Genomic DNA, 17,384 nt, shown 5'->3' with positions numbered 1-17,384 from the left:
TCCGAAACCTCCTCTCCCAGTGCTACCCTCTGGTACCTGCCAGAGAGGAAGGACCGGAACCACCGCAATACGGTGTCTCCAATGCCCAACCCCTCCAGGCGGTCCAGGAGGATACCGTGGTCAATGGTATCAAAAGCCGCTGAGAGGTCGAGGAGAACAAGGAAGGAGCATTCACCCCTATCCAGCTCCCTCCTCATATCATCTACCAAGGCGACCAAGGCTGTTTCTGTCCCATTCCCAAGCCTGAAGCCCGACTGAAATGGGTCTAGATCATCAGTTTCTTCCAAGTGTGCCTTCAACTGCACTGCCACCACCCGCTCAATCACCTTGCCCCAAAATGGCAGATTTGAGAGTGGGCAAAAGTTGTTCAGAACTTGAGGATCCACGGAGGGCTTCTTTAAGAGCGGTCTTATCACTGCCTCCTTGAGGGCTGATGGCATCACTCCCTCCTCAAGGGAGGCGTTCACCACCGCCCTGATCCCCTCACCCAGTCTCTTTCTGCAGCCCATAATGAGCCAAAATGGGCAAGGATCAAGTAAGCAGGTGGTCGGCCGTACAGATGAAAGCACCTTGTCCACTTCATCAGGAGGAAGAAGCTGGAACCGATCCCACAAAACCAGTTTGCCACAGGCCGCCTCTTGCTCACTAACTGTATCCACAGCGTGCAGAGTAACACACCTAAACTGATCAATTTTATCTGCAAAGTGCCTTGCCAAGGCCTCACAGGAGCCACAGGACCAGGCTCCGGACCACTTGGAACAGCCTCCTGGGACAGCACTCTGCAGACGCGATAGAGGCAGCATAATATTCCTTTTTTGCTGCCTTCACCTCCACGTGATAGGCTGAAGATACAGCTCTAGCCCGATAGTTTTTGGAGCGAGACTTCCGCCACCGGCACTCTAGCTGTCTCACCTCCTGTTTCAGAGCTTGTAACCGCGGATTGAACCATGGTGCAGACCGAGCCCTGTTCAGGGGGAGAGGGCGTTTCGGAGCCACCTAATCTAATGCCCCAGTGATTGCGGCATTCCAGCCACCCACCAGGGTCTTGACCGAGTGGCCGTTGGCGTGCCCCAGAGAATCCCCAAGCGCGTTCAGGAATCCATTTGGATCCATAAGACGCCTGGGGCGGACCATTTTAATGGGTCCTCCACCCCTAGGGGTGCACGAAAGCCACTTACCTGGTCTCTCAGCTTGCTTCGCGGTGGCGGGGAAGCGCTTTGCTGCTCCCCCCAAAGTTCAGGCCGGGGGGGGAGGCTTCCCTCCTCGCCCAGCCAAAATTCAGGCCGGGGGGGAGGCTTCCCGCCTCGCCCGGCCGAAATTCAGGCCGGGGAGGAGGCGCCTCGCCTCGCCCGGCCGCGAAATAAGACGTTTTTTAAAAAAACAAAAACGCCCCCGTGATAGGCTACGTGACGATTAACGTAGCCTATCACGGCTAGATCTGCAACGTCAGCCGTCATAGGCTACATTAATCGTCACGTAGCCTATCACGGGTGACTTAAAAAAAAAGAAAAAAAGGGCGTACGCAAATGGCGGCCCCCATAGGGAGCCGCCATTCGCGTTCCTTATTTGGTCGCTGTAGTCTACGTAAATCTTTACGTAGACTACGGCGAAAATAAGGGCAACGCAAATAGCGCTGCCCTTATTTTCGCCGTAGTCTACCTAATCTTTACGTAGACTACAGCGACCAAATAAGGAACGCGAATGGCGGCTCCCTATGGGGGCCGCCATTAGCTGTACACACTTTTTTTTTTTTTAAGTCACCCGTGATAGGCTACGTGACGATTGACATAGCCTATCACGGCTGACTTTGCAAATCTAGCCGTGATAGGCTACGTTAATCGTCACGTAGCCTATCACGGGGGCGTGTTTTTTTTTTTTACTTTTATTGGAATGGCGGTGGTGGCAGCTGGTCAAAAGACCGGCTGCCGCCTCTGCCCCTGTCGAAGACCTGCTGAACCGCCGCCAGGACCCGCCGCCGGGAGGGACATTCGGGAAAGGTAAGTCCCATCCCGGGGGGGGCGGGGGCGGGGGGGTGGAGAATTTCTCCCCGAAACTACTTCGGGGGGCCGAATACGTTGGCACTCGGCCCCCCAAAGTTTCGGGGAGAAATTCTCCCCCATCCCTATCCACCCCTGCGGAGGGGTTGTGGAACCGAGAAGTCCAACGTCACCAGATAGTGATCTGACCATGACAAGGGGGTGGTGGATATACCCCCAACTTCCAGAAACTTCCCGCTTCTCCAGAAACAAACACAAGGTCTAGTGCATGACTGGCTACATGGGTGGGCCCAGTTAGAATATGGTGCAGCTCCTAGGAGGCCATGGTCTCCATGAAGTCCCGAGGTGCTCCTGTGAGGATGGCCTCCGAATGTACGTTGAAGTCCCCCAACACCAATAAGTTAGGGGACTGTACACGCACATCAGAGACCACCTCAATCAGAGACCCTCCTTTTGTGTAGAACTTGAATGTGAAGAGAACAACTGAACAAGGCGAGCTTCTCACACCCCTCTTAATGAGTGTACGTAGAGTGTGAACGCAGTGTGCTGTGTGCGACATGATGCTTACACATCTTTTTCCTAACACACAAAAAAGAACAACAGAGATCAAGGCCCTCAGTCTTCCTGCCTTTGGAAAGTTAGCACTTAGGCCCCAAACCTCATTTTTCCTTTACTGACCACATGGAAAGGAAGATCAGGGATCAGACTTAATAAGGATAGAGTGGGGGATTACTCTTTGTCCTGTGCCTTCATTTTACATTGAAACTGGATGCCTTTTGCCAATTGGAGGTGTGAGGGCCCTAATCCAGCTTGGGACTACAATGTGTGGGGCAAAGGGTTATAGTTCACCACCCCCACCCCATCCACCACACACGGACACACACACACACACATGTCCCGATTTGTGTAGCAATGTATAGCCTGACCTTCTGAGTTCACATTTCAAAACTAAACATAGAATATTGTAGATTTTCTCTGCAAAACCTGTTGAAAACCTGTTGTACTGGCAGCATTCTAGCTTCAGAATGAACCTGGGCATGCATGACCTAGCTTTGCAAACAGCTGTTGCCATGGGCTAAAATGGGACAGGGAAGCCTTAATGACTTTTGAACTGCAGCTCAAAACTTCACCAAACCAATGAGAAGCACACCTCCATGACAAGCCTGAATAAAGTACATTGGTAGTTTCACCAAAATGTGAAAGAAATGTATATGTCATGCCACAAACTGAAGTAAAAAGGGTAACTGTGTCAATATTTAGCACCTTTTAACTTGCTGTACCTGTGGCACTTTTTATAGGATTGGTTTGAATTTATGGACAATTGTAGACCTCATTAGATAGATCACAGATCCCAAGTTTCAAGTTACTAGGTCAACAGATTTATTTTTTTATTTTTTATAAGCAATAGAATTTTGAAGCTTATAATGGTGGAAACATTTTTTCTTGCAGCTAACCTTAACTAAAGTGCACTCTGGTGCCCCTTTAATCAATTCAACATTCAAACAATACAGTAAAATACAAGTTCAAACAATACAGTAAAATACAATATCACAATGATGATTTAAAACGAAAAAACCTAGAGCCCGAACTTATTCTTTCTCATGTCCAAAAGCAAAAACCAAAGGAGAAAAATGCCAAAGGAGGGCTGGAGTAACTCCTGGCTCCTTATATGTTTTCCCAGGCAGGGGAGTGGGGCAGATCAGATGAAAAAAGTCACCCTTGATGGAACAGCAGTCTCTCCTCTAAAGCAGTGTCTCATCAGGTCTAAGGAGTCACTGCAAATCTGTCTTCTTTAGATCTTCTCCCCATGCACAGATGATCGAGCGTAGGGATGTGACGGGGAGGTGGGGAGATGACCAGCAGGCTCATACAGTTCCTAATTGCATAAGAGTAGATGCCTCAAAGGGGTTATGGGGGGGGACATGCATAGTTCCGAGTTCACATGCATAGGATTAATCTCCTGGTAATCTACCTCCTTGCATGGCCATCAATTGACTTAAAAATGTGAGAACAAGTGAATTTAAGACCATGCTTCTGTCTTTCACACATGCACATAAACAGCAGGAGAGAGGCTAAAAACACATTAAGTGGCATGCTTGAGAAATCAGTCTTATCTTCTGTGTAATCCACAGAGAAAGGAACGGTCCACAACCAACATATCTAAATGAAAAGTGAAGGGAGCTATGATTGTTTGATCTTGCAGTCTTAAACTGCAGAGATGGTTTACTGAGATAGTACTGAGATGGTTTTAACTTACGCTTGGGACCCTCTCAATGCTTGCTGGGAAGAAGAAAACAAACAAACATCTCAGTGCCTGGTACCAAATGCAGACTCCGCAGCTTTAACATCAGCCACTTCTTTCCTCCCCTCCCTCTTTTGCTTTGTTTACCTTCTTGCCTGATGAAGAGTTCTGAAGAACCCGAAAGCTTGCACAGTGTTTTGTGATCTCTGTTGGCCTAATAAAGGTGTTACGGTTATACTGAGTTCAGCGTTTTCCTTTTGGAATATCTAAATAAATCACACTAGGCCTATAGGTGGCATAAGGGTGCAAAGTAATGCTCCTGCATTTAAAAACAAATTGGTTATAATGGGTTGCAGCCTCACGCTTGAAACGTCAGTTTGTGCTTGTCCTTTTGTGATCAGCATACTGCTATCTGTTTTACCTGTAATGTGGTAAATACTGTAAGAATCAGATTCAAATATGGTTAACAGAAGTTTAATAATCACTAAGATTCAGGATTGAATACAGCAGCCCATGCAATACACACAACCCTAACGCAGATTAGCTCTATGCGGGTGTCGTATGGTATGCGAAAGCAAAAGGCATGAATGTTGTAAGAGAGGGAGAGATCTTCCAAAACAAATATTTCCAGACCAAACAAGGTGAGCCCAGACATTATTTTGAAAGCAGAACAAGTTATACTTACATTTGATGCTCATGTTCAAACTCTTTGGAGCAGATGAATCAACAGCAGCTGAATTAACAACAACAAAAAATGTTTATCTATGTGCTCAGTATTTCACTTTCAGATTACGGGAAAGAGCAACATATAGCCTGCATACAACTGATAGGGGACTGAGGTTTTTGAAAGTCTAGATTCCATTAAAACAGTGCCCTTAAGTAACGTACTGATCTAAACCCTTTTTGTTCATGAATTGAATAATAATATGCAATATATACAACTACAAATTATAATCGATCAATATTCTTTCTTTCTTGATTGTAGGTTGAAATCCTCACCTGTAGCTTAAAAGAAAAGTATAGTGCTGAGCTGTGGATTTCAAGTGAATAAGGGCACAATCCTATGCATGTTTAGACAGAGAAAAGGCCTACAACTCCCAGCAGTGCTGGGAATTGTAGGCCTTTTCTCTGTCTAAACATGCATAGGATTGCGCCCTAAAGCTGCATACCGCAGGCACATTTTTTTCCTGTTGCGAAGCGAGCTCTGTGTCTTCTTGCCTTCACTCGTGTACTGGCCCACAGCGGTGTATCGATACATCCTGAAGTGCAGGCAGTCATCATGACAGCCCCAGAGCAACCCCCCACACCCAAGAAGAGTCAGAAAATGCCGGACTGCATATCAACAGACAAGTTCTAGCAGTTTTCATCTCCACCAGGATCAGGTCTTTTTTAAGCAAATGGGTCTTTATTGCCCATTCAAGACCAAGCCACCCCCAAATAGTTTGCATTACAAAAGGGAACCATGTATTGTTGCAATATATATTTCCTGACACAGCTAGTGTGAAGACTGCAGCTAAGCTCAGGGGAACAAGGAATTCGGGGGGTGGGGGCGTGGCAGATGTCATCAGCATCCCTGCTAATAAAAGATGTCCAGTGCCACATCCTTGTGAGTCCCGGCTCCACTATACCACTGCTGGCATATGTATGGTCACCAGATCCTACACGCCGCCTCCCCCCGCCCCGCCCCATCCTGCTGCTGTTTCAGGTGGGCTGTCTGCTTATGTTCTTGTTTTCAAGCAGCTTGCATGTTTTTTTCTGCTCAAATGTGTGTGTGTGTGTGTATTTTTAAAGATACGTTGCATGCTAAAAAGACTGCTCTAAAAAAGAAGGGGAAGAGACTTTATGACTGACAGAAGGGTGGTCCAATTAGCCCTATGCACATCCTGGTGCTCATGAAAACCAGAAGAACAGATTCCCCCTGAGCTCAATCCAGGATATAAAATAAGTGTCCCCCAAATTTGGTGAATGCACTTCCACAGTGGGTTCATTGTTAAAGTGATGTGCATCCTACGACTGTTTGTTTAGCATGGTGGTCTCATCACCATAAACTGCTTGAACTTTGGATTTTAGTACAAAATTAAACATTAAATCTGACATTGATGTGAATTAAGAATACAGGGGTGGGGGTGCTGAATAATAAGAGGACCTTTCCACAGCTTAGCTGATATTACCCTAGTAATACTACGTAAATAGTACATCAGTCATTAAGCAACATGGACATTCTGCAGTCTGCTCGTCCTAAGATTGAACCAAGGCAATAAGCAATGGGATATTGAACAATTTGTTATTTACTAGATATGCAGACAAATAGAAGCTGTTAGCATTAATTCTGGACAAATGAATTATGGATGTACGAATCCCTTACCTCGTTCTGCGTGGGGTCATTCGATGTAGGGGGGAGGCACTCCATTCCTCCTCCCGAAACTCTCCCCGGCCGGCTCCGCTCCACGGCGACTCCACGGAGCCACCAGCCAGGGCTGCCCGCAGCCGCCCGCAGCCAGACATCCGGCTGCTGGGCTGCGCAGGGACGCAAATGGCGGCCGCTGTAGCTGCCGCCATTTGCGTCCCTGTTTTTTTGCCGTGATAGGCTACGTAAATATTTACGTAGCCTAGCATGGCCTTTGCAGGGACGCAAATGGCATCCCTGCGTTAGCCGTGATAGGCTACGTAAGTATTTACATAGCCTATCACAGCAATAAGGAAGAAGCAAATGGCGGCCGCGTCTGCAAAGCAGTGCGAACGACACCAGGTAAGTGCTCTGTTTCGTGCGCCTTTCGCGGGGGGCTTCGTTCTGCCACGGATTTCAGGGGGCCGAATGCACTGGCATTCAGCCTCACTGAGATCCGTGGCGGAATTCTCTGACATCCCTAAAATGAATAACTTCAGCAGCAACTTGGCTAGTACATACTTAAAGAGCATAAAAGACATCTGAAGGTCAAAGGTCAAACTCATTATTCTCAATGACTTTCTTCCTTTGGGTGCATTTAAAAGCTCATTGACTGCAAACATGATTCTTCCCAAGTCTGTGAAGTACAAGTTGGTCAGATGTCTTTACTCTCTTCCTATTATCAGCCAACAGAAGTGGCATGCCTTAGCCAGCTCAAAGAGCAGAAGACCTTAGGTCAGGGTTTCATAGCTCCAGCAAAGTCACTGGATTTCCGATTCACATCAACTGATTATTGTGGTCTGCAGTCTGTGTACGCTTCCTTGGAAGTAAGCTCAAGTAAAGTCAGTGGCATTTACTTTCAATTAAATATAGCACTCACTGGTACATCTCTGTTCATTTTATCCTTGGCTTGTAATGCAGAAGGAGGGTGATTGATTAGATGTACAGTACATACAATTGTAGAAGTGGGCAGAAAAGAATAATTACATGAACTCAGAGGTAATCTACTGGGGGACGCATGCTTGTGGTGGCCAGCAATGAACCTACCAGGGGCTGGGCCACCCGTATTTCTCTTTCTTTCTCTCTCTCTCTCTCTCTGCCACCCCATTTTCCTTCCCATCCAGCAGACTGCCAGGGGAGGTATAGATTTAGGGTGGCCATGTGTCCTCTTTCACAAAGGACAGCCCTCGGTTTGAAGGGATCCTCTACTTCAAGGCTGTCCAGTCCAAGTCCAGAATAAAGATCAAGAACCACCAGAAGAAAGAGCTGGGCCTTGAAGTTGCCCATCAACAGCACCTGGACAGCAGCCTAAGCAACGCACACAGGTCACCTGGTCAGTCTTCCATACTATGAAGGGATGTCCTGTATTTCTATTGGAATTATAATAATTATTTCTAAATGTGCATCTATCTATATAAATTAGCATCTGCAATATTTATTCAAATTGGTGTCCCCTTTGGTCCTCTTTTTTGGTGATGCATTTCCTCTTTTTTGGCGATTCATAAGTGGCCACCCTATTTATTTATTTATTTCATTTCTATTCCGCCTAATAGCCGAAGGTCTCTAGTGTTGAACCTCAGGCAACTTCAAGGCCCAGCCTTCCTTCTGATGGTTCTTTATCGTTATACTGGACAGTCTTTCAATTAGAGGATGCCTTCAAAACTGAGGACAGCCCTCTGTAAAAGAGGGCACAGAAATCCTCAGAACACCAAGCAACAAACAGGGCAGAGTTCCCATCCATGCAACAGAAAGAATGTCTGAACCTAGCCCAGATCTCACCACAATCAGATTATTGTGCAATAATCTCCAAGCGCATCAAGGATAAGGTGTGCAAGATGGTATTCTCTGTGGAACAGGATTCCCCAAAACTCAAGCATGATAATCTTTTGGAAGTTAAATAGGATGTTTCTGAAGATTCTTGTGGCACATTAAAGGCTAACAAGTTTATTATGGCATAAGCTTTTGTAGACTACGGTCCACAAAAGCTTGTACCAGAATAAACTGGTTAGTCTTTAAGGTGCCGCAAAAACTTTTGTTGTTTTTGCTGCAACAGATTAATGCAGCTACCCCTCTGGAAATTTTAACCTGAGCTGATTTCAGGTGGTGATGATTAAACCAACTAGCATTCTAGGAAGGAGGGAATCTATTACACTATCCCCTCTCTTTCTGATGTTCAGGTTGTGAGTGCCATTGCTTATGAAGCCAAAACTGCACCTCCCACACAAGAGATAGGTTTCAGTAGGCATGGGCGAACTCCAAGGTTTGTCAGAATTGAAGAAAAGCCTGTAGCAAAAAAATCCTTGGGCAGCGATGGTGGACCAATAAACAGGCCAATAAGGGCTCATCATCCCCAGCTGTCAGAGAAGGCTCACTGACAGTTAGGGCGGGAGTGGAGGCAGAGCTGGCCTTGGGGGTGGGCGAGCTGGCAGGGCACCCGAGGCACCAAGCTGAGGGGGGTGCCAAGCTGAGCTCGGTGACAGTGTTTTTTTAATGTACTGTCTGCAGTGAGCTAGTGTGGTAAAAAGTAAGTGTCTGTAACCTTTCTTTCAAGGTTCTACTGGCTGTTTGGGTACTAACTACAATAATGATCTTCCTTTAATTAGCTTTGAAATATTTTTCTCTTTCAATTTCCACTTCGATGTCATTTGCACTAGGTAAAAATCGGTGGAACGCAGCTTTACTTTGAGGCAGCATTACTGAGCGCGTAGCACTTCAAATGCTGTAAACACTATAAAAGGTGTCCCCAACCAGTCGTGTCCGACTCTAGGGTGTGGTGCTCATCTCCATTTCTAAGCCCAAGAGCCAGCGCTGTCCGAAGACGCTTCCATGGTCATGTGGCCGGCATGACAGAACACTGAGGTGCACGGAACACGGTTACCTTTCCTGCCGAAGCGGCGCCTATTTATCTACTTGCCATTTCTTGCTTTCGAACTGCTAGGTTGGCAGGAGCTGGGACTGAAGACGGGAGCTCACTCCGTCACGCGGCACTCGGGTCTCGAACTGCTGTCCTGCCGACCTTCCAGTCTGCAGTTCAGCGTCTTAACCACTAAGCCACCGCGGCCCTTTGTAAACACTATAAGCACTATATAAATAACAATAAAATAAAGCTGTAAGCTGTAAGAGGTCAGCTGGCTTTATTTATTTATAACTTTCCTTTATTATTTTAAATAATGGATATTCTAAAATAAAGAACGCTTACCAAAAGATAGGAACTGCTACAAAACTAAAAATATTTGCTACAAGCCTGCGATAGTCCTGCTGTGTTGCATGTGCACGGTCACTGCTCAGAATGTGGCTTTTCGAACTTTGGCTTGTGCAAACTGTAGCACAGTGGCGGCTGCGATACCAAGGTTTTGAGCAATGTCATTCTCAATGGATATCACAACTACACCAGATCCCATAAATCCTCTGAGTGGCGCTGCAAAACTGACCGGGGTGGGGGGCACCAAAGGCACTCCTCACCCAGGGCACTATTTATCCTAGGGCTGGCCCTGGGTGAGGGACAGAAAACCAGGTGGGAATGGAAAGCAATGGAGCGTCATGGAGTGGGGGCATGGCTGGCTAATGGAAAAAGAACACTCCACACTCCACCGTTTTAATGCAGGTCCCGCTTTTACAGAAATTTAGGATTAAACTTTTTTTTTTTTTGCATGTCCTAAGCCTTCTGGATGAAGAGGCAAAATTCATATTGCTATATTTTCATATTTATTTATTGTTATATTGTTTTGCAAGGTTACAGTCTTCCTACATTTCCCTCTTTAGCCTAGAATTTATGGAAGTGATTAGGGATACATGAAAAGGAACACTTTCTGTGTTTTAATAATGGTATTTTGGCTTTTTAATATGGGTCTGCACAGCATTTAAGAGCTTGAAAATGAATTTTGAGGAATATTTCTTCCAACTACCTTGAACGTCTGAAATCTTGGTGTGATGGAACTGTGATTTGCAGCTTGCAGTGGAAAGGGAACATGCTTAATTTTGCTAGAGTGAGCAGTTTCATTACTGGAGTGAAATAAACCCAAAACTGCCGTTGGACAAATGAGATATACTACCTGAGGTCCTGGTGCGCCAGGAATTCATCCCTATAAATTTTGGCTTCAGCGCCAAGGAATGCAACAGGCTGAAAGAATCCACCGAAGGTCATATCATGCCCTTGAATTAGTTCCGTCATGTTCTATTGGGCTCCATTTTATCCTCCTTCATGACATGGTGAGATACAGCAGTGAGAGGGAGCTGCTCAACTTCGAAGAGAATGTAACAGGTGTGAACTACGGAGGCCGCCCTGTGCTACCCTCAGGTAGTTCAGATGTTTTGCACATTTATGAGCATAAATGAGAAAGCTTGGATTCTTGGGCTGCGGCCGTCCTAGCTGTTTCTTTTCTGTGTGATTTACATGTATTAGGCCAAAGGTGGACAAAGGTTACTTCAAACAGCAAGCAGAAGGGGGACAGGCAAGCCTATGCATGACGAAAGTTTAAAGAGAGAGAGAGAGAAAGAGAGAGGTAGAGACACCTTGTGATGAGGTAGACCAACGTGTAACCAGAAGCATTTCAGCTCAGCTTTAAATTGGGAGCTGAAGGGATTGGTGCACCACAAGTAGGGTGGCCACATGTCATTCTTTACAGAGGACAAACCTGTATTTGAAAGGTTGTCAGAGGACTGTCCTGTATTTGAAGGAATGTCTAAAGTAGGGATGTTAGAGAATTCCGCCACGGATCCCAGGGGGCCGAATTCCAGTGAATTCAGCCCCCCGGAATCCGTGGAGGAAAGGAGCAATCCAACCCACCACCCCGTGAAAGCCCCCTGCAACAGAGCCTACCTGGCGGCAGCTCCGGCTGCGGCTGCGGCAGTGGCTCCAGCGGCGGCGGCAGCTCCAGCCGCTGCCAGGCTGCTGCGGACGCAAATGGCATCCTGAGTAGGGGATGCCATTTGCGTCCCTATGGTAGCCTGTGATAGGCTAAGTAAATATTTACGTAGCCTATCACGGCTAAAGCGGGGACGCAAATGGCGTCCCCTATGCCATTTGTGTTCCCGTTTTCTCCGTGATAGGCTACATAAATATTTACATAGCCAATGACAGCTAAAGCGGGAACGCAAATGGTGTAGGGGACACCATTTGCATCCCCGCTTTAGCTGTGATAGGCTACGTAAATATTTACGTAGCCTATCATGGGCTACCATAGGGATGCAAATGGCGTCCCCTACTCAGGACACCATTTGCGTCCCCAGCAGCCTGGCACCGGCTGGAGGCCCCGCTGTGGGTTGGCCTGGCTGGCGGCTCCGCAGCCTGGCCACAGAGCGGAGCTTGCCAGGCAGGATTCCGGGGGGGAGGGACAGAGCGCCTCCCCCCCAAACGAGGATTTTGGGGGGAGGGACGGAGCGCCTCCCCCCACACAGATGTCCTTGGACAAAACCAGGTAAGTGTTTCGTACATCCCTAGTCTAAAGCAAAGAGGATCTAAAGAGCCTCTTGTTGAGGGTGAAAGTGGAGAGTGCAAAAGCTGGTTTGAAACTCAACATTAAAAAAACTAAGATCATGGCATCTGGCCCCATCACTTCCTGGCATATAGAAGGGGAAGAAATGGAAGCAGTGACAGATTTTATTTTCTTGGGCTCCAAGATCACCGCAGACAGTGACTGTAGCCATGAAATTAAAAGACGCTTGCTCCTTGGGAGGAAAGCTATGGCAAACCTAGACAGCATAGGAAGAAGCGGAGACATCACCTTATCGACCAAGGTTCGTATAATCAAAGCTATGGTTTTCCCAGTAGCAATGTATGGCTGTGAGAGCTGGACTATAAGGAAGGCTGAGCGCCGAAGAATTGATGCTTTCGAACTGTGGTTCTGGAGAAGACTCTTACGAGTCCCCTGGGCTGCAAGGAGGTCAAATCAGTCAGTCCTAAAGGAAATCAACCCTGAGTGCTCATTGGAAGGACAGATACTGAAGCTGAAGCTGAAGCTCAAATATTTTGGCCACCTAATGCGAAGAGAAAACTCCCTGGAAAAGACCCTGATGCTGGGAAAGATTGAAGGCAAAAGGAGAAGGGGACGGCAGAGGATGAGATGGCTAGATAGCATCACCGATGCAATGAATATGAACTTGAGCACACTCCGCGAGAGAGCCGAGGACAGGAAGGCCTGGCGTGCTATGGTCCATTGGGTGACAAAGAGTCGGACACGACTGAATGACTGAACAACAACAACAACAACTAAGGTCCAGTTTAAAGATAAAGAACCACAGAGGCCCTGAAGCTGCCCATCAACAGCTAGCACCTGGGCACCCAACTGGGCAGGCAGGCACACAAGTCACCCAGTACAGTCTTCCCCGCTATGCTGAGATGGACTGTATTTCTTTTTAAACTATCTTGCAGGGTTTCCCTTATGATCTGGAACCCCTGAGCGACTTCTCAAAGAGAAGTCTTTCACTCCTTAAGAGTCCCACCTTCCTTCTTTTACCTTCCCCTGTCCAGTAACATGGGGTTAAAGCTGTAAGCATGGGGTCATTGACACTCTAGACACAGGGCTTAACCACAACAGTTTACTAGTACATTAAAGCAAGCAAATAACAACTAAAGGTATTTACATGATAGTGCTGAGTGATACTAAAAGCATTAAGAGAAAATAAAAGTTGCAAAATGTAAGTTCCTTTACCCTAGCTCATTTACACTTCTCCAGGCTGCTTCTTCCTGCTCTCTCTGACTCTGCTCTTACTGGCTGCCTCTCTCTTTATATACCCTCCTCCCTCAAAATCGAAGGTACTGATTCAAATGCAAAGAAATGAAATTTAACTGGGGAAACGAAACTGAAACCTAACCAGAGAAATCAAACTACTCCTTTCAGCGATACCCCCTCCAAATCAAAAACTCCAGGCCTTTAATCCTGACTTCCCCCCACCCTTTGCCTCTGTAGGCCTCAAACATTCACACTATAATTATTTCCAAATTTGCAAGTATACAAATACATATGCAAATATTATGCAATTTTCTGGCCTCTTTTTTGGGGTGGGGGTGATACATAAGTTGCCACCCTAACCACAGAGGGGAAGGGATGACTTTCTGGGCCTGGCCTGGGTTTTGCAGCATTTCCATGCAAAGGATCCCCATAAAATCTGAAAATTTGCAGGAACACAGCTTTTATTGGAATACAATTGTAGGACATCTGTAGGCCCAAGATCCCACAGTATAATGTAAGTTCTACTCTACAAGGGGCAGTCCTCTATTTCACAGTCCTCTATTTGAAGGTACCTTCTATTTGAAGCACTGTCCAATCCATGTCCTGTTCAATTATTTAAAAAACTATTAGAATGAAGAAGTTGCCCATTAACAGTACCTGGAGAGCAGACTGAGCAGGCACACAGATCACCTGGTCAGTCTTCCCAATACAGCTGAGAAGAATATAACTGGTTCAAAAAGAACAAGAGAAACACAAAGGGAGGTGGGGTTGCACTGTATGTTAAAAATACATATCTCTGCACAGAAATACAGGAGGATGAGCTTGGTAGCCCCATTGAGAGCATCTGGGTTAAAATAAATGGAGCAAAGAATCAAAGGAACATGGTGGTCGGAGTCTACTACCCGCCACCCAATCAAGGAGAAGATGAGGATGAAACTTTTGAAAAGCAAATTGCCAATGTTTTAAGGAAGCATGATGTAGTAGTAATGGGGGACTTCAATTTCCCCGATATTTGTTGGGAGACAAATTCTGCAAAACATGGCCCCTCCAAGAGATTCCTGACTTGTGTTGCTGATAACTTCCTCCTACAGAAAGCAGAGGAAGGAACTAGAGGATTGGCTATCCTTGACTTGATCCTAACCAACAGAGATGACTTAGTGGATAAAGTAGCAGTTACAGGAACTCTGCGGGAAAGCGACCATGTTATACTTGAGTTCTTGGTTCTAAAGGAAGCAAAAGCCGAGTGTATCCAAACATGTACCCTGGATTTTAGGAAAGCTGATTTTAATAAACTCAGAACAATGAACAGTAAGGTCCCATGGGAAGCGACTCTAACGAGAAAAGGAGTCCAAGATGGGTAGGAGTTTTTAAAAAAGGAAATTCTAAAGGGACAATTACAAACAATTCCAACAAGAAAAAAAGGTGGAAGACAACAGAAGAAGCCAATGTGGTTTCAAAAAAAGCTTAGAGATAACCTGAAAACAAAAAAGCTCAGAAAAAAGCACTTCCTATAGGAAGTGGGAGGAAGGCCAAGCTACAAAGGAAGATACAGGCAGGTAGCACAGAGTTGCAGGGATGTCATCAGGAAGGCTAAAACTGAGAACGAGCTGTGGTTAGCGAGGGATGCTAAAAGCAACAAAAAGGCTTTGTTCAGATACGTGCATAGTAAAAGACAGAGAAAAGAAATGGTGGTTCAACTACTAAATAAGGATGGCAAAATGATAACAGATGACAAAGAAAAGGCAGAAGTACTCAATTCCTACTTTGGCTCAGTCTTCTCCCGAAAGAGGGTTTATGTACCTCCTGACAAAGGCGAAGTACAGGCTGAAGGGGCAGGATTGCAACTCGAGATCGATAGGCATATGGTCAAGGAACACCTAATGACTTCGAATGAGTTCAAATCTCCAGGGCCAGATGAACTGCATCCTACAGTAATAAAGGATCTGGCAAAAGAACTCTCAGAACCACTGTCCATTCTCTTTGAGAAATCATGGAGGACAGGTGAAGTGCCAGATGACTGGAGGAGGGCTAATGTTGTCCCTATCTTCAAAAAGGGCAAAAGGAGGAACCTGGGAACTACAGACCAGTCAGTCTGACATCAATCCCTGGGAAAATTCTGGAGCAGATGATAAAGCAATCCATCTGTAAGCACCTTGAAAACAATGCAGTGATTACTCAAAGCCAACATGGATTTGTCAAGAACAAATCCTGCCAGACTAATCTGATCTCATTCTTTGATCAGGTAACCTCCCTTGTGGACTGTGGGAATGCTGTGGACATCATATACCTCGACTTCAGCAAAGCTTTCGACAAAGTGCCCCATGATATCCTGATGAGCAAACTAGCTCAAAGTGGGCTAGATGAAACAGTGATCAGGTGGATCCACAGTTCGCTACAGAATTGGACTCAAAGAGTGCTTATCAATGGGATCTTCTTAAACTGGGGAGAAGTAACGAGCAGGATATTGCAGGGCTCAGTCCTGGGCCCAATGGTCTTCAACATTTTTATTAATGACTTGGAGGAGGAGGTTCAGGGAATGCTTATCAAATTTGCAGATGACACAAAACTGGATGGGATAGCTAATACCCTGGAAGACAGAAACAAAATTCAAAGTGATCTTGATAGGCTGGAGCACTGGGCAGAAAACAACAGAATGAAATTTAATAGGGATAAATGCCAACTGCACCTAGGAAAAAGAAACCAAATGCACAGTTACAAGATGGGGAATACATGGCTCAAAAATACTACAAGCAAGTAGGATCTTGGAACCGTTGTAGATCACAAGCTAAATATGAGCCAACAATGTGGTGTGGCTGCAAAAAAGGCAAATGCTATTTGGGGCTGCATTAATAGAAGTATAGCTTCCAATTCATGTGAAGTACTAGTTCCCCTCTACTCAGCACTGGTTAGGCCTCATCTGGAGTACTGTGCCCAGTTCTGGGCACTGCACTTTAAGAAGGATGTAGACAAACTGGAGAGGGTTCAGAGGAGGGCAACAAAGTTGATCAGGAGACAGGAAACAAAGCCCTATGTGGAAAGACTGAAAGAACTGAGCATGTTTAGCCTTGAGAAGAGAAGATTGAGGGGAGAGATGATAGCACTCTTCAAGTACTTGAAAGGTTGCCACAGAGAGGAAGGCCAGGATCTCTTCTTGATCCTCCCAGAGTGCAGGACACAGAATAATGGGCTCAAGTTACAGGAAACCAGATTCCAGCTGAACATCAGGAAAAACCTCCTGACTGTTAGAGCAATACGCAATGGAACCAATTCCCTAGGGAGGTGGTGGGCTCTCCCACACTGGAGACATTCAAGATGAGGCTGGACACCCATCTATCAGGGATACTCTGACTTAGATTCCTGCATTGAGCAGGGGGTTGGAATCGATGGTCTTGTAGGCACCTTCCAACCCTACTATTCTATGATTGCATTTCTACTTCAATTATTCGTATTATTTCTAATTTTTATTTATACATATAAATTTGCATATGCATATGATATGCAAATTGGTGTCCTCTTTTGTCCCTTTTTTTTGGTGAAAGATTTCCCCTTTCTTGGTGGTATGTAAGTGGCCACCCGACATGCCAGATATGACTTTTGTCTTGGAATCTCAAGAACAAAACTCTTGCAAGAGATAGTGGTAAAATATAAGGTCTAGCTGTGCTATGCTGTCTGTAGCCAAGGCTCAGCACGCAGCATGGTAGAATTATGTTAACCGACAGAGGGCAGCATCCAGCAGGGCGCTGTGCCCACAGTGATTCCATTCTGCAAGCGAGACCCACCACATGCGTAATGGAGATTTAGCACTTCCAGGAGCAACTGGAAAAAAGCTCATTTCTGGCATGGGGCAGGTTGCAAAAGCTTGCTTCACTGGCCTGTCCCGATCCAGAAATAAGTGTTTCCACTCATTTCAGGGCTTTCTATAGGAAGTGTTACATCTCAATTGTGCAAGCGATGGCTGCCTCTTGCACAATGGAATTGATGGGAGGGGCTGCATGTGCAATGGCTCCACTGGATACTGCCCAATGACTGGAAAGACCAGGAACTAGGCCAGATGGAAAGAAAGGAAAGTTTCCTCCTGTGCAAGCACC

The 17,384-nt window shown here is 46.0% G+C and overlaps 1 protein-coding gene across 1 annotated transcript in view; it reads right to left on the bottom strand.

The window, feature by feature from the left end:
- The window catches only part of LOC146360080 (spermatogenesis-associated protein 7 homolog), a 74,913-nt gene that overhangs the window by 41,910 nt on the left and 15,619 nt on the right, over positions 1 to 17,384 (bottom strand). Inside the window, exon 3 of the mRNA XM_084821222.1 lies at positions 4,925 to 4,972. Coding sequence (XP_084677348.1) covers positions 4,925 to 4,972 — 48 coding nt within the window. The remainder of the gene's footprint in view (positions 1 to 4,924; positions 4,973 to 17,384) is intronic.

This window comes from Heloderma suspectum, chromosome 1 (assembly GCF_057233095.1).
Source record: "Heloderma suspectum isolate Gila_16-S chromosome 1, 16-S_ref, whole genome shotgun sequence".
In the NCBI taxonomy this organism is placed as follows: domain Eukaryota; kingdom Metazoa; phylum Chordata; class Lepidosauria; order Squamata; family Helodermatidae; genus Heloderma; species Heloderma suspectum.
This window is presented reverse-complemented; position numbering and strand designations above follow the sequence as displayed.